At 41.7% G+C, this 25,890-nt stretch overlaps 1 protein-coding gene across 1 annotated transcript in view; it reads left to right on the forward strand.

The window, feature by feature from the left end:
- The window catches only part of LOC138361512 (sulfotransferase 1E1-like), a 31,300-nt gene extending 14,938 nt beyond the window's left edge, over window positions 1–16,362 (forward strand). The window contains exon 3 of the mRNA XM_069320810.1: window positions 15,930–16,362. Within this exon, the coding sequence (XP_069176911.1) occupies window positions 15,930–16,027 (98 nt within the window). The 3' untranslated portion in view covers window positions 16,028–16,362. The remainder of the gene's footprint in view (window positions 1–15,929) is intronic.
- Window positions 16,363–25,890: the final 9,528 nt, after the last annotated feature.

The following is a 25,890-nucleotide window of genomic DNA, read 5'->3' on the forward strand; positions in this document are numbered from 1 at the left end:
AGTGGTCACTTGATACATACCCTTGTGGAGTATATGAGGCGAACAACTCTTTCCTCTTCTCTAGGGTGGCCATCGGTGGTACTATACTACATACCAGCATAACTTCCCTACGTGGATTGTTACCCGCTCTGCTACGACACCTAGCAGCGATGTGCCCTTTCTTTCCACAGGTCCAACACATTATGTCCTTAATTTGGACTAAACCTCCTAGGACTATCTGAAGTTGACTTGGCGGCACTACGAGGTCTTATCCTCAGGTTTATGTTTGGCCGAATATCTTGAGTAGGTCTTTGGGACATACCTAACAGAAGGCCTATGCGTCAAGACGTATTCTTCAGCCATAGCGGCTGCTGCACTTAAGGTCTCCATCTGTTGTTCCTCTAAGTATGTCTTCAGATCCCCTAATAGGCAGTCTTTGAAATCCTCTAACAGTATGAGCTGCTCGAGGTCTTCTTTCGTCTTCACCTTCCGAGAAGCACATCACTCCTGAAAAAGCCGTTCCTTGATGGTCGCAAACTCGGTGAACGTGTGCTCCGAGGTCTTCTTCAGGTTCCTGAACTTCTGCCTATAAGCCTCAGGCACCAACTGGTAAGCCATGAGCACTACCTTTTTCACCTTGTTGTAATCACTGGAGTCATCAAGGGACAACGTGGAGTAGGCAATTTGGGCCTTCCCAGTTAAGACGGACTGTATCATGATGGCCCAATTCTCCTTTGGCCAAGCCAAAGAGGCAGCAACCTTCTCGAAGGCAGCGAAGAACTTCGAAACTTCCTTTTCGTTGAATTTTGGGACCATCTTTATATTTCTTACCGGATCGAAACTACTTGTTTCCGTTGTTTTCCTCTGACCACCTAATCGTAGCACTTCTAACTCGTGTTGCCTTTCCTTCCCTTTCTCGTTCTTCTCTCTCTCTCTTTCTCTTCTTTCTTCTCTTTCTCGCTCTTCTTTCCTTTCTTGTAATTCCAAACGTTTCATTTCCATTCCCTTTTCTTTTATTTCTCGTTCTTTCTCTATTTCCTTTCCTTTCATTGCCATTTCCTTTTCTTTAATTTCCCGTTCTATTTCTAACTTCTTCCACTCTATCTCACTATTTATTTCTAAGGCACGCATTCTGACAGTTAGAAAACTTATATTCAGTTCACCTGCATCACTTTCACCGTCACTACCTTTATCTTCCTTTTCAGTGGCAACTACCACTTCACTTTCCTTTGTACTCTGTGCCTCCCTTTCCTGCTTCTCCCCGGCCTTCAAATGTTTGTGAACCTTTCACAAGATCTCAACACGGGAATCACTTTCACATATTTTGATCTCCAGATAGGCACTCACTAGCACAAGTTCTTGCTTTCCCAGATATTTCAATCTGGCAAGACAGTCCTCGTTGTTCAGAAAGTCCTGAACATCGTCCAGATCCTCAATAGTCACTTTCTCCGCCATTGTCACTTAAGTGGTGCATGAACACTTAACACACCGCTTCACTTGAGCACTTAACACACCGAGCACTGTACTTCGCCAATATTGCACTTAATCACACTGAGCACCGCACTCGCCAATACTGCACGTGATCACGCTACACTGAACAGGACGTATAACGTCCTAATAATTACAAACAGGGGAATTATTCACAGGGGATTGCACTACGTCACCACCCCTGTCAAACATACTTGACAAGGGGCCGGATCCCGCTGGGGATGCCAATAATGTTACGGCCCTACTGGGACGCAACCGGGTTCTTTTCTGATGGTATTAGTTTTTTGGGTATCCGGCCCCAAGTTAGTAGAGGCTTTCAAGGGGTGAGCTCCGTAATGCAAGTAAAATCAACGGGGGAGGTACATTAAATACACAAGTATACTAATTTATATATATATTCCTTTCCCACCTCCGTATGTAAATTAAAATCACAAAAGGGAATTATTACTACACAGTATATACATCTTCGTCTTCCTCTGAAGACACTGATCACTTGGCGACGCTCACTCTGCGTAGCCTTTCCTGGTTTCCTCTTCCGTGGCCCAGAACCCACGATGAATCTACCCTGGCCACAGGCCAGCCAAATTACAATCCCACTGGGTGCCTCGTCGTGATGGCCTACAACCACAGTCCAGCCTGTAGCTGGCAGGTACTAGTCAGCCTCGCTGTTAGGCCACTCCACGACTAATACTAGGGTTGCGAGCCCTAGCCCTAAGCCTCGTGTGACTCGCTGGTCACTCTCCTCGGTTGGCACCACAGTGGGTTGTCTCTTCCACCAACCAGCCCCGGATACGGCGAATCCCGTTAATGCCACTCCTCAGGCAGGCAATCACACACTCAGCAGAGGTCGTCCGGGGGTGCCTTACAGCTTCTACAAAGCAGACTAGTGAAGAGACCTTGGCTACCTTGGGTAGACTGATTCAACGTACCTCACAGCCGTCCTAGGATGACTCTGAAAGCAGACACGTCATCAGTACTGGGGACACTACATGGGATCACTAGGAAACATCACTTACTAGCTTAGACACAAACGTCCATCTCTTCGTTCCATAGATGGCGTTCACTGTCTAAGCACCACCTCACCAGAGGTCAGCAGCGGCTACGTCACGAGCCGATTAGGACAGGAATCCAGCACTTATTGCCGGCATCTCCCGGCATCTCTAGATGGCGTTGTCCATGCTGTGGGATTTTTGGGAGGGGACTCACACATGGTGTGGACATCACGGCTTCATGCTTGGGCGAGGAATTTTGGTTCGTAACACCCTCTCCCTCTCTCTTTCTCCCTTGTAACATGGGGGGGGGGGGTTCTGAATGATCTTTACCCCCTTTTCTCTCCCTCTACCCGTATCTTACTTTTGTTCTCTACCAAGAGACCCCAAAACTTTCACTTGAGCCGACCCCACGCCACGTGGTTTCAAGACGATTTACCGGCTTGAGATTCTACAACCCGTATGATGTGGACTAGGCTTCTAGCAAAACCCAAGGGTCGCCATTCCGCCGCCACCACCAGACCAGTTACACTGGGCAATGATCGAGGTCTGGATCGATCATGCTAACCAATCAACCTTGGGGCTTGATCCCCACTAGGAACATATGACTTTGGATCTTAAGTGTGGAATTAATTAAAAATCAACGGTAATGATGAATTTCGATTTGGTGTTAGAATCGGCGCCCAATTCAACTCGGCCTCGTGGGGACCACGTGACAAGGACCAATTCACATAAATATAACACACACATGGAAATTAATAAAAAGACAAATTACTAGCTAATTAATTTATTCAGAATTAAGCAAAATCTAAATAATTGGAGCACTCCCAGTCAGGCAACGAATTGACTATCCCTATACTACAAAACTCTGAGCAAACTTTTACCTTCTATAGACGACCAGCGGTGGACTGCTGGTCTGGAGGCCGAAGATGGAAGGCCACCTGCCCGAGTTGTTTCTCAAAACACACTGTCCTACCCATGCTCGTCTGGTCCTACCCAGACGAGAGCATTGATTGTATCCTTCTGCATAGTCTAAGTTTTACCAAGTTACTAGCAAGGCTTAAGTTTAACAATTAACCTCTGTTTGCACTGAATGATCCAGATTGGTTGAATTATTTTAACTGAAGTTAAATTACCCAAGCATTTTAAGGAAGAGCTATTTCCAATTACAAAATTGCTCTTTGACCTTTGAGAAATAGAGGACATGGAACCTTGTGACCTATGACCGCCAGGTCACTCCGCAATAAAGAGTAGTGCTGGCTCGTGACGTCACTGATGGTGACTTAACTCAATAATTAGAATACTCTTGATATTATAAACAGTAATACTATACAATACAATTTGAATGCAAAATGAATGAAGGCTAATTTCTCTAAATAAGTGAATACTATAGGATGATTCATTATACGAAACTATGAACAAAGGCGTCAATTATTTTCATTGCGAATTCCCTGGGGGATGCGCGTTGCTGGGGTCAGGTCTCTACACGAGACTTCTGGAACCTTCTGGAACCTTCTTACAACAAACCTAGCTTGTTACACCCTCCCTCTCTCTATCTCTCTTTCTCTCTCTCTCTCTCTCTCTCTCTCTCTCTCTCTCTCTCTCTCTCTCTCCCTCTCCCTCTCTCTCTCTCCCTCTCCCTCTCTGTCTCTCCCTCTCCCTCTCTCTCTCTCTCTCTCTCTCTCTCTCTCTCTCTCTCTCTCTCTCTCTCTCTCTCTCTCTCTCTCTCTCTCTCTCTCTCTCTCTCTCTCTCTCTCTCTATCTCTCTCTCTCTCTCTCTCACTTTCTCTCTCTCTCTCTCTCTCTCTCTCTCTCTCTCTCTCTCTCTCTCTCTCTCTCTCTCTCTCTCTCTCTCTCTCTCTCTCTCTCTCTCTCTCTCTCTCTCTCTCTCTCTCTCTCTCTCTCTCTCTCACTCCACTCCAAAAAAGTGGAGTGCCTCAAGGCTGTCCTGGGATCTCTGTTGTTTATAATTTATATAAATGATTTAGATTCAGGTTTGAGTAGCAACAATTGCAAATTTGCCGATGATACAAAAATCAATGGGGAAATTAATTCGGAAGAAGACTCACTACCACTTCAAGTTGATCTAAATAGGATTTTGAAATGGTCAAAGGATTGGCAGATGCAGTTTAATGCTGATAAATGTAAAGTTCTGAGGCTAGGTAATGATGATAGAGTTACAAGATACGAGCTAGATGGTGTTGAGATTGCGAATTCGGATTGCGAAAGGGATCTGGCAGTTATGATTAGTAAGAATTTAAAACAAATGAATCAATGCATGAATGTTCGTAATAAGGCAAATATGACACTGGGATTTATTAATCGAAGCGTTAGTAACAAGACACCTGGTGTGGTTCTTATGCTATATCTTGCTCTGGTTAGGCCCCATTTAGATTATGCAGTTCAGTTTTGGTCGCCGTATTATAGAATGGGTATAAATTCACTTGAACATGTCCAGCGTAGGATGTCTAAGTTAATTACCCAAATTAGAAATCTTTCATATGAAGAAAGATTAACAAAGCTTAAGTTGCATTCACTGGAAAGGCGAAGAGTTAGGGGTGACATGATAGAGGTTTGCAAGTGGATGAATGGACATAACAAAGGGGATATTAATAGGGTACTAAAAGTATCAACACAAAACAATGGGTATAAATTGGATAAGTTTAGATTTAGGAAAGACTTGGGTAAATACTGGTTCAGTAACCCTGTGGTTCGGTAACAGGGTTGTGGATTTGTGGAACCAATTGCAGCGTAACGTGGTGGAGGTGGGGTCCCTAGATTGTTTCAAGCGCGGGTTGGACATGTATATGAGTGGGATTGGGTGGTTATAAATAGGAACTGCCTCGTATGGGCCAATAGGCCTTCTGCAGTTGCCTTTGTTCTTATGTTTTTATGTTCTTAGCCATGTCCTAATCCAACTTAATATAGCACCCCCCAATACCATGAGCCTCTATCATTTTAATCGGTATTTCATGTGGTACTGTATCAAAAGCTTTGCTAAAGTCAAGGTACACAACATCACAATCCATACCACTATCAACTGCCTCAACTATGCTAGAATAAAAAGTTAACTATTGGGTTCATTACCTTCCAGCAATTTGTATGGCTACTGCAGTGTCTCTGGATATCTTTTTGCCAGGCTTGAAAGATGAGTAACCAGTAGCTTGTTCGTACCATATCGCAGTGGATCTTCCTTCCGCTACTTTACCTCTGTGGCGACTTTTGATAGTTGAGAATATTTTCTTCTAGATTTGCTGCATAATCTGTGAGAAACTTGGAGGTATTTGAACTGTACAACAGATAGAGCAGTGGCAGTTTTTGCTAGTGAGTCTGCCTTTTCATTACCATCAATGCCAATGTGACTTGGTATCCAATTTAAGGTGATTGACAGCCCTAGATTATGGGCTTAGAGAGAGAGAGAGAGAGAGAGAGAGAGAGAGAGAGAGAGAGAGAGAGAGAGAGAGAGAGAGAGAGAGAGAGAGAGAGAGAGAGAGAGAGAGAGAGAGAGAGAGAGAGAGAGAGAGACAGAGACAGAGAGAGAGAGAGAGAGAGAGAGAGAGAGAGAGAGAGAGAGAGAGAGAGAGAGAGAGAGAGAGAGAGAGAGAGAGAGAGAGAGAGAGAGACAGAGAGAGACAGAGAGAGAGACAGAGAGAGAGACAGAGAGAGAGACAGAGAGAGAGACAGAGAGAGAGACAGAGAGAGAGAGAGAGAGAGAGAGAGAGAGAGAGAGAGAGAGAGAGAGAGAGACAGAGAGAGAGAGAGAGAGAGAGAGAGAGAGAGAGAGAGAGAGAGAGAGAGAGAGAGAGAGAGAGAGAGAGAGAGAGAGAGAGAGAGAGAGAGAGAGAGAGAGAGAGAGAGAGAGAGAGAGAGACAGAGAGAGAAAGAGACAGAGAGAGAGAGAGAGAGAGAGAGAGAGAGAGAGAGAGAGAGAGAGAGAGAGAGAGAGAGAGAGAGAGAGAGAGAGAGAGAGAGAGAGAGAGAGAGAGAGAGAGAGAGAGAGAGAGAGGAGAGAGAGAGAGAGAGAGAGAGAGAGAGAGAGAGAGGGAGGGAGTGTCGGAAAATCCGACACCATTTAATAATATCATACAGGCAGATAATATTGCTGTGTTGTATAAACAAGTTAACCCATAGAAAATGTAACTTGTAGTGGAATTTCCGTCTATAGAAAATGGGATATCATTACCACATACTATTATAAATTCACCACCTATTATGGTGGGAATTATTCTTAAATACATTAGTCTTTGGACTTTACCATCATAAAAACATCTCATATAAATTAACTTAATTATCAGAATTAAAATAGAGTAAATGTGACCCTTCTATCACTTACTGTCATCTGGACAATGTAGGCCAGTAGCGTCAGTGAGGATTGACTGGTCAGCCATTATTATTGTTTAAGACCACAGAGTCGTGGAGCGAATCACGGCTCCTATAAATTCTCTTGGACGAAGTGTTATGGAAGATCAGAGTAGTGATCTGCCATCATCAACACGCTGTCATCAATCTCAAGGGAAGTGTCTTTCCGAAACCGCGGTTTATCTAATCATTTTTGGCCATTAATGTCAGTAGATAGGGCTACCGGTTAGAACACGAATGATCGACTCAAACAAGGTAATTAAGCCTAGGTCTTTATGGTTCCATGTACAGTGTTTTCTCTGATATAGCTGTCATATATTAGGATTCTGGCTTCATAGCTAGCGCCCTTTTGACAGGTCAAGACGAGGAAGCATGCTTTGTGTACCAGTTACTGGGTGATGGAAGCTACCTCAAAGAGGATAATTTGGTGTCTACATCCTGGTTATACCTGGTGGACTAAGGCCTGCTGTACAATAAGATAAGGAACCTCTTCAATGTAAACTAATGTGTAGTTAATACTGTAGTTTGATTGGCTGCATATATAAATTCAATATAAACCCCCCCTAATGTGTAGAGGATCGATTTGTGAGATTATTTCAGAAATACAGTCCACTTAACATCATACAAATTGCTATCGAAGTATACAAATTAACGTAAATATAAATTCTATATAAATTCATATAAATTAAATAAATATAAATCTCACAGGTCGGTTCCCAAATTATTTGGTCCTTCGAACCGGATGACAGATTATTGGCCCTATGAACCCACATTATTGGTCATCTGCGAGTCGGATGACAGATTATTTGGTCATCTTAGTACCGGATGAACCAGTTAACCAGTGGATTCATTAAATATACTAGTGCAGTGTGATTTATACAAAGCCAGTCAAAGACGGCGGCGTTGCCTCGTGCGAGCTCAGGAGTCCCCCTCAGTTCAGATCAGCCTCATCAGCGGTTTCATGCACACCCACAGATTTGATGGCGTGTTATTCTGTGAAATGACAGCGCTAATATTGAAGCCAGCCAAATTAGTGGCTGTGTCTTCACGAGATTGTTCACGGGTTTCGTGGTGTTAAATTTCGCGAGAGATTATCCACGAATTTTGTGGACTTTATTTCGCGAGGTCACTAATAATATTTAATACTTCTTGATAATATTAGAAGTTTCATAGAGGCAATTAAGAGGCTATTATCAATAATTGTGCATATTATTTCTCCAAAATAGAGAATTATTTAATATATATTGCACTAGTGTTCACAACATAATATTTACTAATTGCCAACCCACAACAGGGTAGGATATTACCATTGACTAGTTGAACTATTTATTGTTCATCCTAGCCCCATTACCATAGTCTAGTTGTACTATATTAAACAACCCAGCACCATTAATGAATGGTGCAGACCCTATTTTGGGTGTAAATTTTATCAACTCGAGTTGAGTTGTGTATATATAATAATTTACTTATGATCATTACACCTTTGAGTGATTAATTAGTGTCTATACCATCCTAGGGTGAAATAGAAGAGCTAACCTAAAGGTACTTCCAATGACACTGGTTTATCACTCAAATCATTAGTGTGTATGATTGTATATATATAATGTGTATTAATTTTAAGTGCTAACCTCTAGTAGAGGTAGGATTACAGCCTAGTGAGTGCAGAAATTTTACCCTAGTCTAACATCAGTGCTTGTTCAGTATTATGAGCGACCCAAGTACAAGTCCCACAAGGCTTCACCAACTAGCCAGTATGGATAATGCAGGGAGAATGAAAAGAACCCTTGCAGGTCTTAAAGGCCACTTAACAAGACAGATCAAGAAATGTGAAGATTTGTCACAACAATCTCAAGTTGATTATGCTGACCTGGAAAGCTATTATCAAGCAGCTGCAGGTAAATTTGAGCAAATCAAATGCCAAATAGCAACATATGTGGCTGAACTTGCCAACACCAATTTATCAGAAACAGAAATAGACGACATTATGGTTGATCTTGCGAATTATGAAGATCACACTCAGGCCACATTACAGCCTTACGTCAAATTAACTGCCCAGAACAAGGCAACAACAACAACAGTTGCATCTAATACGAGTCAAGCAGAAGCTCGACTCCCTCCAATTAATTTACCCACTTTCTCAGGAAAAGATGAGGAAGATTGGGACGAATTTTGGAACAAATTCATTGACCTTGTGGACTCAAAACAATCTTTACCAAAGAGTAGTAAATTCTCTTATTTGCAAGGCCAATTATCAGGTGAGGCTAAAACAGTAGTATCCCATCTGAGATTAACTAATGACGGCTATGATCTGGCAGTAAAACTCCTCAAGGACAATTATGCTGATCCAGAAGTAAGAACATCACATTTAGTTCATGAGCTGTTGCATTTACCCCATTTACCTTCAGCTGAATCACTCCAAGTCTTCAAGCTGGAGGTAGAATCATTGATCAATGCCCTCAGCCTGACAGCAGATACAAACGGGGCTGAGTCGGTCTTGAAAATAATTGTCCAGGAGAAAATACCTAGGGACATATTGAGACAAATGAGTGCTCATTACAATAAAAGTATCTTATCCATGAATGAAATATCTGAGGGTTTAAAGTCAGTAGTTCATCAATTACGAACACATGACAAATTAAAACCACCAAGTAAACCCTCAGAAACCAATAATAGTAAACCACAGAGTACCAAAGGTACTCCAAATCAATCTAGACAATATAATTCAACACCAAAGTGGAACAGTAGCAGTATGGGCGTATATGCAGTGGGACCCTCCAAGCCTATAGTTACTGTGTCACCCAAGAACGTAAACCAAAGGGTACTGGAAGCTATGGAACATGTTTGTTCTGCAATGAGAAACATTCAATGTACCACTGCCCTAATTTTCCTGATAGTGACGCCCGTGTTGAGCGACTTAAAGATTTGCAACATTGCACGAGGTGCCTCAGGAAACATAACATCAACGACTGTGATACCCAATTACACACCTGTAATAGGTGTAACAAAGGTCAGCACCATGCAGCATTGTGCAGAGACACCAAAACAACGTCTCCAAACCCCAAGGTGGAAGATAGCATTCCCACCACAGTACAGTACTGCAAGGTGCAACAAACAAAGAGTGTCCAATCGGCAAAGTCTAAAGGTAATACGACTTTGCCTACTGCCCAAATTACCATCCTGAATAAGAGGGCCAAGGTCCATACCCGTGGGTTGTTTGACCAAGGGTCCCAGAGAACATATGTCACTAAAAAGTTGGCAGATGAACTACAATTAAGGCCTGTAGCCCAGATGTCATTCAATATCTCAGGGTTTGTAACAGATGCAGGACCTCAAGTCTACCAGGTGGTACAACCATCAGTACGTTTAGGCAGGTACGTCTGTCAAGTACAAGCCATTGTGGTGGACAAAATACCAGTAGACCTACAAGTTCAAGGTCTGAGAGCAACAGCCAAATTCCTGAGAAATAGAGGAATAAAATTGGCAGATAATATTTAGTCTGATCACCTCACCGACTTCAGTCTCCTTGTTAGGACAGACTACTACCATCGATTCATTGGTAGCCCTACTAAATATCAGGGCATAACCATGTTAAACTCTGCAGGAGGTAAATTACTCTCAGGCCCAGTATCAAGCCTGGGGAGACCTATGGCTGCAGATAAACAATACCAATAGAAATCTAAATTTGTCAGCTGATTATATTTCTCCAGTAGCATTATACTAAGGAGATTACAGCTGACTATAGTAACAGAGGTTGATGTTAGTATCATCATTTAAAGCTGAAGATGAGTTCATGAGGCCTCAGTGGCAAATCAGTGAACAGTAGCCTAAACAGCTACAAATCACTGCGACCAATGTCACTGAACCTATTGCAGTCTCAGAACCATACTTTACTTTCATGATGAGCTATTCAATCTTCTGAATCAATTAACTAAATTAAACCCCAATAAATCTGATGACTGATTTGATACATTTATTATTTAATCAAGATGTATTCCATGGGCCTCAGTGTTTATATATCAGTGACCAGTTACCTAAACAAACTTCAAGTTATATCTAATGTCACTGATCTCACTGCAGTCCCTAAATCATACTTGACTGTAGTACTTGATCACATTCAGTCTTCTGGGTTAAATAATATGTAATTAGGCTTGAATTTTTCCGTTCAAGAGTTAACAGGGAAATGAAATCGCATTAGAATTCTAACCCCTGCAACTCTAGTATGGGAAATCCGTCCTGTACGAACAGACGCACAAATGTGTGATTACTAACTACTAACATCAAATTAATCTAATAATTCGAAGGAGGAGTATCGGTGTTCGTCTGTTCTAAATAGGACTTAGACCCGTGAGCAGCCCCCAGGGAATTATGTCGGAAAATCCGACACCATTTAATAATATCATACAGGCAGATAATATTGCTGTGTTGTATAAACAAGTTAACCTATAGAAAATGTAACTTGTAGTGGAATTTCCGTCTATAGAAAATGGGATATCATTACCACATACTATTATAAATTCACCACCTATTATGGTGGGAATTATTCTTAAATACATTAGTCTTTGGACTTTACCATCATAAAACATCTCATATAAATTAACTTAATTATCAGAATTAAAATAGAGTAAATGTGACCCTTCTATCACTTACTGTCATCTGGACAATGTAGGCCAGTAGCGTCAGTGAGGAGGGAGTGGTCAGCCATTATTATTGTTTAAGACCACAGAGTCGTGGGGCGAATTACGGCTCCTATAAATTCTCTTGGACGAAGTGTTATGGAAGATCAGAGTAGTGATCTGCCATCATCAACACGCTGTCATCAATCTCAAGGGAAGTGTCTTTCCGAAACCGCGGTTTATCTAATCATTTTTGGCCATTAATGTCAGTAGATAGGGCCTACCGGTTAGAACACGAATGATCGACTCAAACAAGGTAATTAAGCCTAGGTCTTTATGGTTCCATGTACAGAGTTTTCTCTGATATAGCTGTCATATATTAGGATTCTGGCTTCATAGCTAGCGCCTTTTTGACAGGTCAAGACGAGGAAGCATGCTTTGTGTACCAGTTACTGGGTGATGGAAGCTACCTCAAAGAGGATAATTTGGTGTCTACATCCTGGTTATACCTGGTGGACTAAGGCCTGCTGTACAATAAGATAAGGAACCTCTTCAATGTAAACTAATGTGTAGTTAATACTGTAGTTTGATTGGCTGCATATATAAATTCAATATAAACCCCCCCCCCTAATGTGTAGAGGATCGATTTGTGAGATTATTGCAGAAATACAGTCCACTTAACATCATACAAATTGCTATCGAAGTATGCAAATTAACGTAAATATAAATTCTATATAAATTTCATATAAATTAAATAAATATAAATCTCACAGGTCGGTTCCCACAGAGAGAGAGAGAGATAGAGAGAGAGATAGAGAGAGAGAGAGAGAGGAGACGAGAGAGAGAGAGAGAGAGAGAGAGAGAGAGAGAGAGAGAGAGAGAGAGAGAGAGAGAGAGAGAAAGAGAGACGACAGACAGACAGACAGACAGGACAGAGAGAGAGAGAGAGGAGAGAGAGAGAGAGAGAGAGAGAGAGAGAGAGAGAGAGAGAGAGAGATAGAGAGAGAGAGAGGAGAAGAGAGAGAGAGAGAGAGAGAGAGAGAGAGAGAGAGAGAGAGAGAGGAGAGAGAGAGAGAGAGAGAGAGAGAGGGAAAGAGAGAGACGGTTGCAAATTGGTTGACTGAGTTCAGTAACATCATAAAGGGGAATTAGGAGGTCATCTCATAATAAGAAGAGTGTAGGGAAGTGACGGCGGCTCGAGAGGGTGAGTATTCATGAGCAAGGGGGCCAGACTGGAGCCGCACCCCACATAAAGGTGACGATAAACTCTTCCCCGAGTGTACGGCGATTACAGGGTGTTACAGACCCGAATCCAGCGTCCGAGCACGGAGCAGTGACAACCGCGCCATCTGTGGGTCAGCTCCCGAAACCCCCTCCAAGTGGACGACGACACCTGGTGAGGACGAGGTGTACTGGCCACGAGGGCTAGTTTTCAGTCCTGATTAGTTCATAACACAGCCGCTGCTGACCTCTGGTGAGGTGGTGCCCAGACAACAACGCCATCTATGGAGTGGATACGTCGGGCGTTTGTGTCTGAGCCTGTAAGTGAGGTGCTTTTTGTGTGTCCCTGTTACTGATGACGTGTCTGATTACAGAGTCGACCTGGGACTGCTGTAATGGAAGTTGGATCAGTCTACCCAAGGCAGCCGTCTCGTCACCAAGTGTTTGCTTGCAGCAACTGTGAGTCGCCCCCCGGATGAACACTGTGGTGTTACCCTGCCTGTGAAGTGGCAGTTGAAGGATTGTCGTACCCGGGACTGACTGGTGGAGATGCTTAACCACTGGGGTGTTGTGGAAAGGAGAGTGATCTGTGGTATCACACGAGGCTCCTGACTAGGGCGCGACCCTAGTATCGCTCGTGGAGTGGCCTAACCAGCGTCGCTGATTCGGAACCTGCCAGCTATCTTGCTGGACTTGTGGTTGACGGCCTCCACGACGGTGCCCCCAGTGGAACTGTGTTTTGGCTGGCCTGTGGCCGGGGTAGACTCATTCTCGAAGGATTCGTCGTGAGGCCACGAGAGCACCAAGAACTTGGCACCGTGAACGTCCAGGGTCTTTGGAGGAAAACTACATCGTGTATTATAGTGTTTATATCCCCCCCCCCCCCGTGTAATCGTTTATATCTTATTTATTGGTGACGGTGATAATTATATTATATTAAGTTTTGACTTTATTTCCCTTCCCCTTTAATTTACTTGCGTTACGGATCACATCCCTTGAAAGCCACTACTGGCTTGGGGCCGGATACCCTTCCTCTAACAACATCAGAGTAAGAACCCAGTTGCGACCCGAGAGGGCCGTAACACAGGGTGATCTCCCTACTTATTATATTTACTCCAGGATTGGGGAGAGATTGACGTAGCAGCAGTGTGGTTGCCGTGGTCGAACTTATTTTATCAGAGAGTGGTTGGGGTCTCTGTTCGCCAGTAAGTAAAGTATTGGTTAAGTTCAGTATTCAGTTTATAAAACCACTAACCCCCTGATCGTGTGCTGTCATTGGGAGCTATTGTTACAATGACTGGTGGGTGAGTTGTCACTGGGAGCTTTACCATGACTGGTTTAATTGTTGTCAACGGTAGCTACTGTTGCAATGACTTGGTTGTGTGTTGTCCTCTCGAGCTACTTTTACAATGACTGGTGGGTGTGTACTTACTGACAGATACTTTTACAATTACTGGTGGGTTTGTAGTCACTCAGATCTATTGCTACAATGACTTGTGGGCGTACTCCCTTAGAAATACTGTGACAATGACTGGTGGGTGTGCAGTCACAGGGAGCTACTACTACAATGATTAGTGGGTGTGTAGTCACTCAGAGCTACTGTTACAATGACTGGTGGGTGTGAAGTGACTGATAACAAATGTTACAATGCCTGGATAGTGTGTAGTCACTCAGAGATACTGTATAATGACTGTTGGGTGCAGCCACTCAGAGCTACTGTTGCAATGGTTGGTGGGAGTGTAGTCATTCAAAGCTACTGTTACAATGAATAGGGCTTGTAATCACTCAGAGCAACTATTACTATGACTGGAAGTTGTAGTTACTGAGCGATTGATTCAATGACTTGTGGGTGTGCAGTCACTGAGAGCAACTGTTACAATGACTGGTTGAATTGTAGCCAATGGTAGCTGCTGTCACAACGACTGGTGGGTGTGTAGTCACTCAAGGCGACTGTAACAGTTACTAATGGGTGTGTAGACTCTGAGTGCGACTTTTATAATGACTATTTGCGGTGCAGTCATTTAGAGCTACTGTTACATTGACTGGTGGGTGTTTAGCCACTGGGAGCTACTGTTACAATGACTGGTGGATGTGGGTGTCACTGGGAGCTGCTGTTACAATGACTGGTGGATGTGGGTGTCACTGGGAGCTGCTGTTACAATGACTGGTGGGTGTGGGTGTCACTGGGAGCTGCTGTTACAATGACTGGTGGATGTGGGTGTCACTGGGAGCTGCTGTTACAATGACTGGTGGATGTGGGTGTCACTGGGAGTTGCTGTTACAATGACTGGTGGATGTGGGTGTCACTGGGAGCTACTGTTACAATGACTGGTGGATGTGGGTGTCACTGGGAGCTGCTGTTACAATGACTGGTGGATGTGGGTGTCACTGGGAGCTGCTGTTACAATGACTGGTGGATGTGGGTGTCACTGGGAGCTGCTGTTACAATGACAGTCGAGACATAAGAATGGAAGGGTGTTCACCCTAGACCATTATCAAGAGGGTATTAGTGAACAAGAGCGATGTTTGAGGTAGCTATAGTTTATAACATTAGTTATGTGATCATATCTGTCTCATGAAAGTAGCTACAAGCTCTGGTCAAGCTGAGGAAAAAACTTGTGACATTTGCATCTTTACAAATAACTTGTTTTCTTGGAGACTGAAGTAGAGTCATCGTGGAAACTGAGAACTTAGCAACGATATACAGAATCACATATGCTATGTTATTTCCTTCGCAACGTTCAATAATGAGTGAGGGAGCATGATGTGGTATAGTGGTCATAACACTTGCCTCACAAGAGAGAGGGTGAGGCTTCAGCTCCAGGCCAGGGTGGGACGACTGGGCCTCTTTCTTCAACTGTTGACCTCTGTACACATAGTAGTGATGGGAACGCCAATATAAAGCGATTGGAAGGTAGAGTTTTGGGTAACAAATCCAATGGACTGTTGTATAACTTTTATTATGAGTTATAATTATGCATTATACAATGTTGTCTCTTTGGGCCAAGTGTAGTGCCAGATTTGTTTTGAATATGTTATTGAAGTCCCATTCAGTTCACTTTAAGTGCATGTGTCTTGTCATTACACATGGTAATGTTTTCTTTTGGATTGAAATGTTTCTTATCCTAAATGTATAAAAACATATGATCAGTCGTATAATATAATATTATTCTTTAATATGACACATGTAAAAGATCTATAACTTTACAATGAACAATAACACACTGTACCTACAGTCTCTCTTAATTGCATGTGAATTAATTAGGTTTAATATTTTCAGGTGAAACAGGAGACTGGAAGAACCACCTCTCACCTGAGATGGATCAACAGATGAACCTATGGATTGAGAATAATTCTACAGATATTACCTTTAGGTGAATTTATTCCATACACTGAAAAACAAACTAAATAAATTACTGTTTACAACAAAAATTTAAAATTTTTACTATTGTGACAACGACAAAATCTGTTAATAGGTCAACATAATGAAGTGCAGAATATCAGGTCAATATAATGTGGTGTACAATTAACCCTTGGCGTGCGCAGTTATCCTAACCCCGGTCGTATATGTTTATTACCTAATACTTTCTTCTTTACCTATGAGTTAAGGATATAAAAATATTAACTATTTCATTGGATATACTCCTTAGTTTTACTTGTGTTTTTTGTAGGATTAGGAGATATATAAAATAAATGTAGGTAAATAAAGAAAACAATTGTTTACCCTCAAACTAAATATTTTGAAGATATATTTTTGAGCACGATAGTTTATGTGCTCAAAAATTCTTCTTATTATTGATTCTTATGTACCATAACAAAGATTATTATTAATAAATAGTATCCAGATACATGCAAAAGATTGGTACTTACAGGGCTCATAAGAAAAACTAAGTTTTCTTAAAAATCTGTATTGATAAACGTCATGTGACGAAACAAGATTCATACATACATACAAGATTTAGGGGCCTCGTAGCTTGGTGGATAGCGCGCAGGATTCGTAATTCTGTGGCGCGGGTTCGATTCCCGCACGAGGCAGAAACAAATGGGCAAAGTTTCTTTCACCCTGAATGCCCCTGTTACCTAGCAGTAAATAGGTACCTGGGAGTTAGTCAGCTGTCACGGGCTGCTTCCTGGGGTGGGTGTGTGTGTGTGTGTGTGGTGTGGAAAAAAAAAAAGTAGTTAGTAAACAGTTGATTGACAGTTGAGAGGCGGGCCGAAAGAGCAAAGCTCAACCCCCGTAAAAACACAACTAGTAAACACATGTGAACCAAAATGTGTCATGTGGCGTAAGCAGCACATCCCATGTGTGAACCAAAATGTGTCACGTGACGTCACATAATTCACGACGTATGAAACAAAATATGTCATATGATGTAAGCCGTCATCTATGAGTTGATGGAGACATTTTCAGAGAATAATTTCACTAAATTAAAGACATATGAAGCATAAAGAATATTTGTGAAATAATGCAATGAGCTAACTGAATGGTGTCCCCGGCCACTCTTTGCTTGACCTCTACCAAATGAACCTCTCACACAGTATCTTGAAAAAAAAAAATGGACACAAAGTCTCATAGGACCAATTCCAAAATCTAACTCAACAATTCAGACCCACTTCACTCACATTCTGCATATGTAAAGTGTTGGAAAGAATTGTTCTCAATCGTGTATAGTTTCAGGTCAGAGATAAATTAGCTTCTACTCTACATATATGGGTTCATGCCCAAGTGTAGTGCACAAACACGTCTTGCTGAATATTGTGTATGCTCTCAGGATAGGATACAAGTAGCTTTTGTTGACCTAAAGTCAGCTTTCGATGTAGCTAACGGTAAAATATTATTAGATAAAATTTATGAATTTGGAATAAAAGCTTTCCTTTGAGTTGGATAAAGAGCTACCTATCCAAGAGGCATGCAAGAGTCCAATTTAAAGGAGTTAAGAATACAAGAAGGTCTGCACGTGAACCAGGCACCTCAAGGTGGCACATAAGCTCTGTACTATTTAACATACTTATGCACAAACTTATTCATGATTTGCCTGTACAATCTAGGGGAAACTGTTATATGTTACGCTGATGATGTTTGTATTATGGCCCTCAGTAACACTGAATTACAAGCATTACTTGATGCATTTTCACAATAGACAATAAGACAATAGTAGAATATGGCCTCATTATCTCTGTTGATAAAAACCAGGTTTCTTGTTTCCCCATTATAATTATACAAATGATGGAGCCGGTGTAGACGTGTGAGTCTTATATTATCTAGGAATAGAGGTCAGTTATTCAGATCTCATCAGCAACTTTCACAAAAAACTTATTGAGCGACTTAAACCTCTAAAAACTCTTGTGGGCGAAGGGATTTTCATTAACAACAAATATGCTCATAGCTTTTATATTGCCTTTATATGACCTGTTTATGATTATTATGCCTTGCATGTTGCTAATTTTTCTACAAACCAATGAAAATGGCGAAGATGTAGTACAAAATGAGGCTGTACACATCATCTTGAGTTGTCCTAGAATTGTCAGAATTATAATCATGAGAAAGGAACTAAGACTATATTCTATTTATGAGAGAATAGTTTTATTTTATATTATTTTTTGTACCACAATTAAAAACAAAAATGTTCCCCCATCTTTATTCAAATTAAATTGAGATTTATTCTAATCTTCTTTGACTGTTTACTGAATCCTCCACTAAAAGCTCCTCACAGTGAGTTGGCTCAGTTGTTGTACTAATAATCTTATGACAATGAATGTGTCTCTAAGTCCTGATAAAATTGTTAAAGATATTCTTCCTTGATAAGATGTGCAGGTCTCTATGCATTATACACCAAACAGCCTAAAGTCAACCTATAAGAATAAAACTTTGAGATGCTTAACACTACAAGCTATTGGCAGTCATCTTCAAAATCTTAAACCAATGAAACCGAATGAATGAATGAATTCTATGCCTTTTCTGATAGTTCTGTGCAAATGAGTTGAGATAGAGTAGGTTGTGCATGTGCTGTATATAATATGAATGAAATGATTATGTCTGGAATGCAAAGAATGAACGACTATACATCACAAATTGAGACATTGGGTATTTGTCTTGCCACTGAGTAACTTGAACTTCATGGTGGTGCAGTGGTATTGTGTGACTAAAAGTGCTTTGCAGTCTTTAAATCTCAACCCGTCACAATTAACGTCTGAGGTAGCTTGTAATTTTAAAAGAAATGTGATTTTTGCCAATGATAATAAGTTCTGTTGAAAATTTAAGTGGATCCCATCCCATGTTGGGGGAGGAGAGCGACTGACCAATGAGGCTTGCAGGAAATAATTTACGGATTATGACTTTGGACCATCTAATGCAGTTATTAAAAAAATACAAATTAAAGAGTGTTACGGCCTTATTTGGCCTATAACTTGGGCTCTTTTCGTCTCTCTTTCTATAGGGCCGTAGCGCCTCTTTTTAACTCACAGATCCAACCCGAGGTCTGGGTAAAGTTATCACGAACCTAGCAGTAATAGACAACCTAACGGGGAGAGGGTTAAACAACACTAGACAAAATCTATCATTAAAAATATTTTTCAATATTATGTACAAGTAACTCTTTAAAAGAAATGTACACCCAGATACTTGTACAGCCTGTACAGGCAGAGAAATGCTTGTACAGCCTTCCACCAAGGAGCATAAAATATGGTCAGGTGCGGTCAACAGATGACGTTGACATCGTCACAAAGAGAGATCTTCAGATTTAGAAGAACTAAGAAATGCCCAAAGACCTGAAGGCTACAGTATTATAAGCTATGACTACTTTTATAATAATAGGTATTTATATGGTTTATATGGTGAGCACAGTAACCGGACCAGGCAATGTGATATAGTCATTGCAGCAAGTCTCCTTTGCTTACACAGACGTGCAAGTCATAGCACATCTGGCAGGTTAATGAGGCTGAGTCACTACCAGACCATTCAGCCTGTAAACTTTGTGACAAACCATTAACTCATTCACTTGAACATTACATTACTGAATGTGAAAGTGTAAAAGATTTTAGACCTCTTGGCCTATTGTATAATCAACTGTGTAACTATTTCTTTGAATCTGGTGTATTGGAAGACATCCTAACAATTCATCCTTAGTTGTCTTGTTCTTTTTAAAAAATGGAGAACGATTTTACTATTTTTTTTTTAAGTTGCATCTTCTGTGAACCCATCTCTGCCCTTGTGAGGCAGTGAATAATAGACAGTAAGATTTACAACTTCATAAATTAAAACATGCATAATATCTGATGTAGCTGATTGTAACCTCATGAAATATGTATGTGCTTCAGACTACAGTTTAGACCTATTGTCTTGTGTATGTTTCTGTGGCCTGTGATACTGATTATGAGCAGCACCTCACTGTAATAAGACTTAAATGAATTACTCATATTAGGTAAAATTGCAAATAATTTTTTTCAATCAAGATGTTAATAATAATACTAACTCATACTTGTTTCAATGATCTACGATTGTTATATTGTAATTCCGCAGGTCATAATGACATTCAGGGAGCTCATTAACCTGTAGGCTGAGAACTGCTCTAATTATGTGGGTTATAGTGCTGAGGTAAATATTGTACACTGTATTAAAGCTAAAATCTTGCTCTTTATTAGTATAAAATTTACAAGTCTTTGATAAAGTTACTAGACCCAGAATGCCAGTATTATCACTAACCTGAACACTTTAAGAACACCTAGGTAAGGAGAGCAGTGATATTTACTCTAAAGTTTATTTGCTAAATTCGCTGCCTCTCTCAACTCTCGCCAACACAACAAGCACATGCTGTGGGACCCAAAGAAATGCTTGTATCACGTTGCCTCTCTCAGCTCTCGTCAACACAGCAAGAGTAGTGGGGAGTAAGACTACAAGGTGCCGTTTCGCTTTTCCCAACAGCACCTCGTAAGTTGCACCTTGTAGCCCTGGATGTGCTTTCATTTTTTCCCCGACGGGTCATAGTAGCCAAGGGTGTGTTTTCGTTTTTATTCAACAGCACCTCGTAACCCTGGGGGTGTTTTAATTTTTGTCCTGATGGCACATCATAGCCCAGGGGGTGTTTTCATTCGTATTTCCTGGTGGCTTTAGCCCATTGGGGGGTTTTCATTATTCCATGGAGTTTAAATGCCTCCCTTCTGGCCTCTAATATTTTTCTATGACGATTATACATGGATTCCTTTCCGTTTCCTACTTTTTTTCCCATGAAGATTAACGGCCCCCCTTTCGTCATCCCTAAATTTAGTTACCTCAGCAACGCATGTGGTTCCAGCCATCTCTAATGTTCAATGAAGTGATCAACCAGCCAGTCTTCATTTTTCCTCAGTATGTTCGTTTTCCATAATTGCATATGTAATCCTATTTTCACTTATTTAATCCCATTTTCATAATTATTAAATTGTTATTAATTTAATTGATTATTAAAAGATTGCAAATTAAACATAAGGATGAAGTTGCAGAAAGCTTTTTTAGGCCCATACAGCATCTCCTATTTATTTTCAGCCCATGTTGAACCAATCATTAACTGCCACCATAAAATAATACTGCAGAAGGTCTATACTTAGAAGCAGGGGAAATAGCACAAGGTTTATACCTGTATTTACCAATTTCTTACCTATTGTCGAATAAATACCCTATTAAAACCACTTTAGAGCCATCAACTTGAAGCAAGTTAAATATATACAACTCCATAAGACCCTATTTTACCCGTAAAAGATGGGTGATTTTACACCTGTTTATCCACTTGTACCATTCAATCATGTTATCCCATCAATAAGCAGAAGGCCCTATTAATATATCCTTATTATGCCCATTCATCCGCTGGTACACTGTACTCTTCGCATAACTATTTGATCCAATTCTTTTTTGTAACTAGTAAAGACTAATTAAATTCTAATAAAACATTGTTTGGGCCCCAGATTGTTTATTTATACCTAATAAATATAGTGTACAGCCAAAGATCGTTTATTGAACACAGGAATAAATAAAATCCAGTTTCACTTTCATATTAATCAAGGGAGATAGCACACAATTTGGACTGAGAAGTGTCTCACTTTATTTTAGCATTACTATGTCGAAATTATCGGCAAGATCATGACACAATGCGCTTTGAAATCTCTAAAAGCAACACAAAATCCATCACATACATATATTTATAAAGGAAAAAATCAGAGTGACCAAATGAAGGAGATGTTCGCCCAAGCAGGGAGGAAACCAGAAAGGAAATGCATGAAATAAGGAATACAATAAGCAACCTGCAAAGCGAGCTGATAGTAGCAAAGGAGAAGATAAGAAGCCTCGAAGAGAACCCTACTCAAGGTTAGCATCAGATAATCATACCAAGAGAAGATGGAAATGTATCAATAGAAGGGACTGCCACTGTACATGCAACATTTGCAGAAATTCTTAGAAAGAGTTCAGAAGCAATGTCCACAGTGAAGGAAGTAGCCATGAAAGCAGCTACGTCACAGGACCAGGTGCACTAATCAGTTGCTGGAGAAGAAAATATCAGTGATAGCAGTGGACATTAAATAACAGGAAGGCTCCAGTAAGACAGAATGGAATGGAAAGGACAGAGTGGCAGTAAGAGAGATACTAAAGGGGGGTTAAAGATAAAGGGATTGAACGAAGCATTGAGAAGGTTTTCAGGTTAGGCTGGTACAAAAAGGACAGAGATCGTCTGATAAAGATAGTGTTTAAAAAGAGACCACAAAGGATGAGTTTCTAGCAAAGAACATCAAACTGCAATATGTTAGAGGACACAAAAAAAAGTTCTCCTCCAGAGGAACATAATGAAGGAAGAGAGAGCCAAGGCAGCAGACACAAGGAAGAAGTGCATGGAGAGAGGAAAAAACCAGGGAATCACAGCCCCCCCCCCAATAAAACATTCTCAGAGGTGAATGGGAAACCCCCAACGAGCAACACAGCACCACTAGAGGGGAGAACAACACCACCACCCTCCTCCCCATAGAAACCCTCCCTATCCCAACTCAAATGCTCATTCAACCCTTCCTCCCTCCCTCACTCCTCACCCTATACCCACCCTGTCACCCCTCCTCCAGTCCCACACTGTAACCCCCTTCTCTCTTTCCCTCCCTGTACCCCCTCCCTCTTCACCCCATACCCTCTTTACCCCACCCTTTTCACCCTATACCCTCCCCTCACCCCAATATCCTCCCTGTTCCCCTCCCCCATTAACCCATACCCTCCCTTTCCCCCCCCCCCATTTCCCTTGAACCCTACCCTGCACCCCAGAATTATCTGAGACCCTGTTAACCATCTCACAAATCTTCACACCAATGCAATAACTTCCTCCATCAGCAGAACGCTCACCAAGAAGGAGACATGAGAATGAACACAAGAAAGAGAACGTCAAGGCAATGTACACTAACACAGATGGGATTACAAATAAAATAAGTGAACTTAGAGAATGGGCACTAGAAGAAAACCGAGACATAATATCACTCACAGTAACAAAGCTAAAGAAAACTATAACAAATGCAGTGTTTTGGCAGGAATACAGTGTTGTAAGGAAAGATGGGGAATGAAGAGGTGGAGGTGGAGTAGCTTTGCTGATAAGAAGAGGCTGGGGTTTTGAGAAGATGGTTATATAGGGCTGTGAAGGTTTCTGTGACTACATAACATGTACCGTAGTAACTGGATGACAAAAACTTATAGTAGTAGTTGTAACGCCGGGAGAGTGCACCCATGACTCACCATGGGAACGCCCTGGTAAGATCAGCCTGTACCTCAGATTCAGCTAGAGTTAATTGAAATATCATCTGGCTCCACCCTAGTCAGCTTGTTTCCTGTTTTTGAAAAATCCTGATAGTCTTAGTAAACACACTAATGATACATTTTGATTGCTTTTTTGTACGTCATGGGCAGCTGATGCCCTGATGTGCTGACCAAGTTAGCTGAATCAGCTAGGAACAGGTCCACACCAGACGTTCCCACAACAGTGTAAAACGTCCCCCCCCCCCTTCTGATTCAGTTGTATATATACCCCTGTATGATAGTTAGAACATAGAGAGAGACAGTGCTGGAGTGTCGGAGAGTGTGAGGCTGCAGGTCAGTGATGCTGCAGGTCATCAGGCAAGCCTTGGGGGACAGAGTGAATCCACCCGACTGAGAGGCAGAGAATGGTCTTAAGGTAATGTGTGTGATCTTTGATACGTTTCCATGTCTGGATCCCGTAGCAATTGCCAGTATTAAAGTAGGATTTTATAAGTAGTGAATTACATAATTTGTTCTCAATAAACTCATGTTACGCTTCCCATCTGTATCAATTGTTGAATCCTCGTAGCTTCTAATATAATTGGCTAACAACTGTCCCATAAATATTGACAGTTAAAGAAAGAGTACGCACTCTAAGTCAAGCAATGTTTCTTGCCTCGTTGCTTCATATAGTCTCAATGGTCGAGGCAGATGGTGGCAGCGTCTTTTAATCCTGTGTAGCATCTCCTTGTTGGAAGGGTACCTTTTGGTTCCGATGCTATATGGCAGGGTTACATTAATATGTTGTTATTTTTAGTTTATGTATATAGTGGTGTTACATAGTCATATATAACCCACCACCAAATGACAGAAGACTCAGACTGGAATATGAGAGAAACAACATGGTTACCATTAATATAACAGCCTTTGCCTCTGAATCTGTCTCTGTCTGTCTCTGGCAGCCTCTGCCTCTGAATCTGTCTCTGTCTGTCTCTGGCAGCCTCTGTCACTAGCAGGAACGAATCCGGACTATTAATCATTGGAGATTTCAACCACTGGAAGATAGATTGGGAGAAAATAAACCCACATGGAGGACCAGACACATGGAGAGCTAAGCTGCTTGACGTGGCAACAAGAAACTTCCTAAATCAACACGTCAAGGGACCGACAAGAATGAGAGGAGAAAATGAACCAGCTATGCTTGATCTGATATTCACCCTGAATGAGTCGGATATCAGGGAAGATAAGTTGGAAGCCCACTTGGGAATGAGTGATCACAGTGTATTCATCTTTGAGTACCTGGTAGAGCTAGGAATTATCTCCCCCCTAAAAAGAATTGGGAAACAAAGGGCTGGCGTACCGAAAGGGAAATTATGAGATGAGAAAATTCCTAGGGGATCTCTCAATCTCCAGTCGTACTGGAGATTGAGTGTACTCAACCGAGTACTACAAGAATGTAGGACTACAACCGAGTACTACAAGAATGTAGTACTCGGTGTAGGCAGTTCTAACCGACCCAAGACGCTACAGCTTCGACACAGAGCAGGTAGCAGACTACAACTCCTCCAGCTACAACGCTCTCCCACATAGAGCTCCGCGACTCCAGCCACACTCAGCTCTCTGCTCTGTTCCAGGCTTCGTCTTAACGTCTACGACACTGCTGTATCTAGGACTACTAAATAAATATGAAACGCACTAAACACTGCGTATCTAATCAACCCAACAACGTAACATAACCGTACGTTACATTGTTACATTCCATGGGACACAGAACTCAGAACTAATTCCATTCAAGACATGAAGAACTATGTCACCCAAAATTGTCAGGAGGCAATAAACAGGTTTATTCCGGCCCTAAAGGACAGAAACTAGGAAGCAAAAGAAGAATCCGTTGTTTAATAGGGCATGAATACAAGCAAAGGAACTGAACAAAAGGGTAACAGAACACCAGAAAGCAGAGAGAGATACCAGAGAACCAGGAATAAGTATGTCAATGTGAGAAGAGAAGCAGAACAAAAATATGAAAACGATAAAGCAAATGAAGCCAAGACCAGGTTATCTTGAGGTCACCTTGAGGTTATCTTGAGATGATTTTCAGTACTTTGCGTCCCCGCTTCCCGGTCCTCGACCAGGCCTCCTTTTTGTTACACCCCTCCCCCAGGACGTATCCAGTAGCAGCTGTCTAACTCCTCATGGGGCCTCGTAGCCTGGTGGATAGCGCGCAGAACTCGTAATTCTGTGGCGCGGGTTCGATTCCCGCACGAGGCAGAAACAAATGGGCAAAGTTTCTTTCACCCTGAATCCCCTGTTACCTAGCAGTAAATAGGTACCTTGGAGTTAGTCAGCTGTCACGGGCTGCTTCCTGGGGTGTGGAGGCCTGGTCGAGGACCGGGCCGCGGGGACACTAAAGCCCCGAAATCATCTCAAGATAACCTCAAGATAACCTCCCAGGTACCTATTTACTGCTAGGTGAACAGATCACCAGAGTGAAAGAAACTCTGCCCAT

Source organism: Procambarus clarkii, unplaced genomic scaffold (assembly GCF_040958095.1).
Source record: "Procambarus clarkii isolate CNS0578487 unplaced genomic scaffold, FALCON_Pclarkii_2.0 HiC_scaffold_436, whole genome shotgun sequence".
In the NCBI taxonomy this organism is placed as follows: domain Eukaryota; kingdom Metazoa; phylum Arthropoda; class Malacostraca; order Decapoda; family Cambaridae; genus Procambarus; species Procambarus clarkii.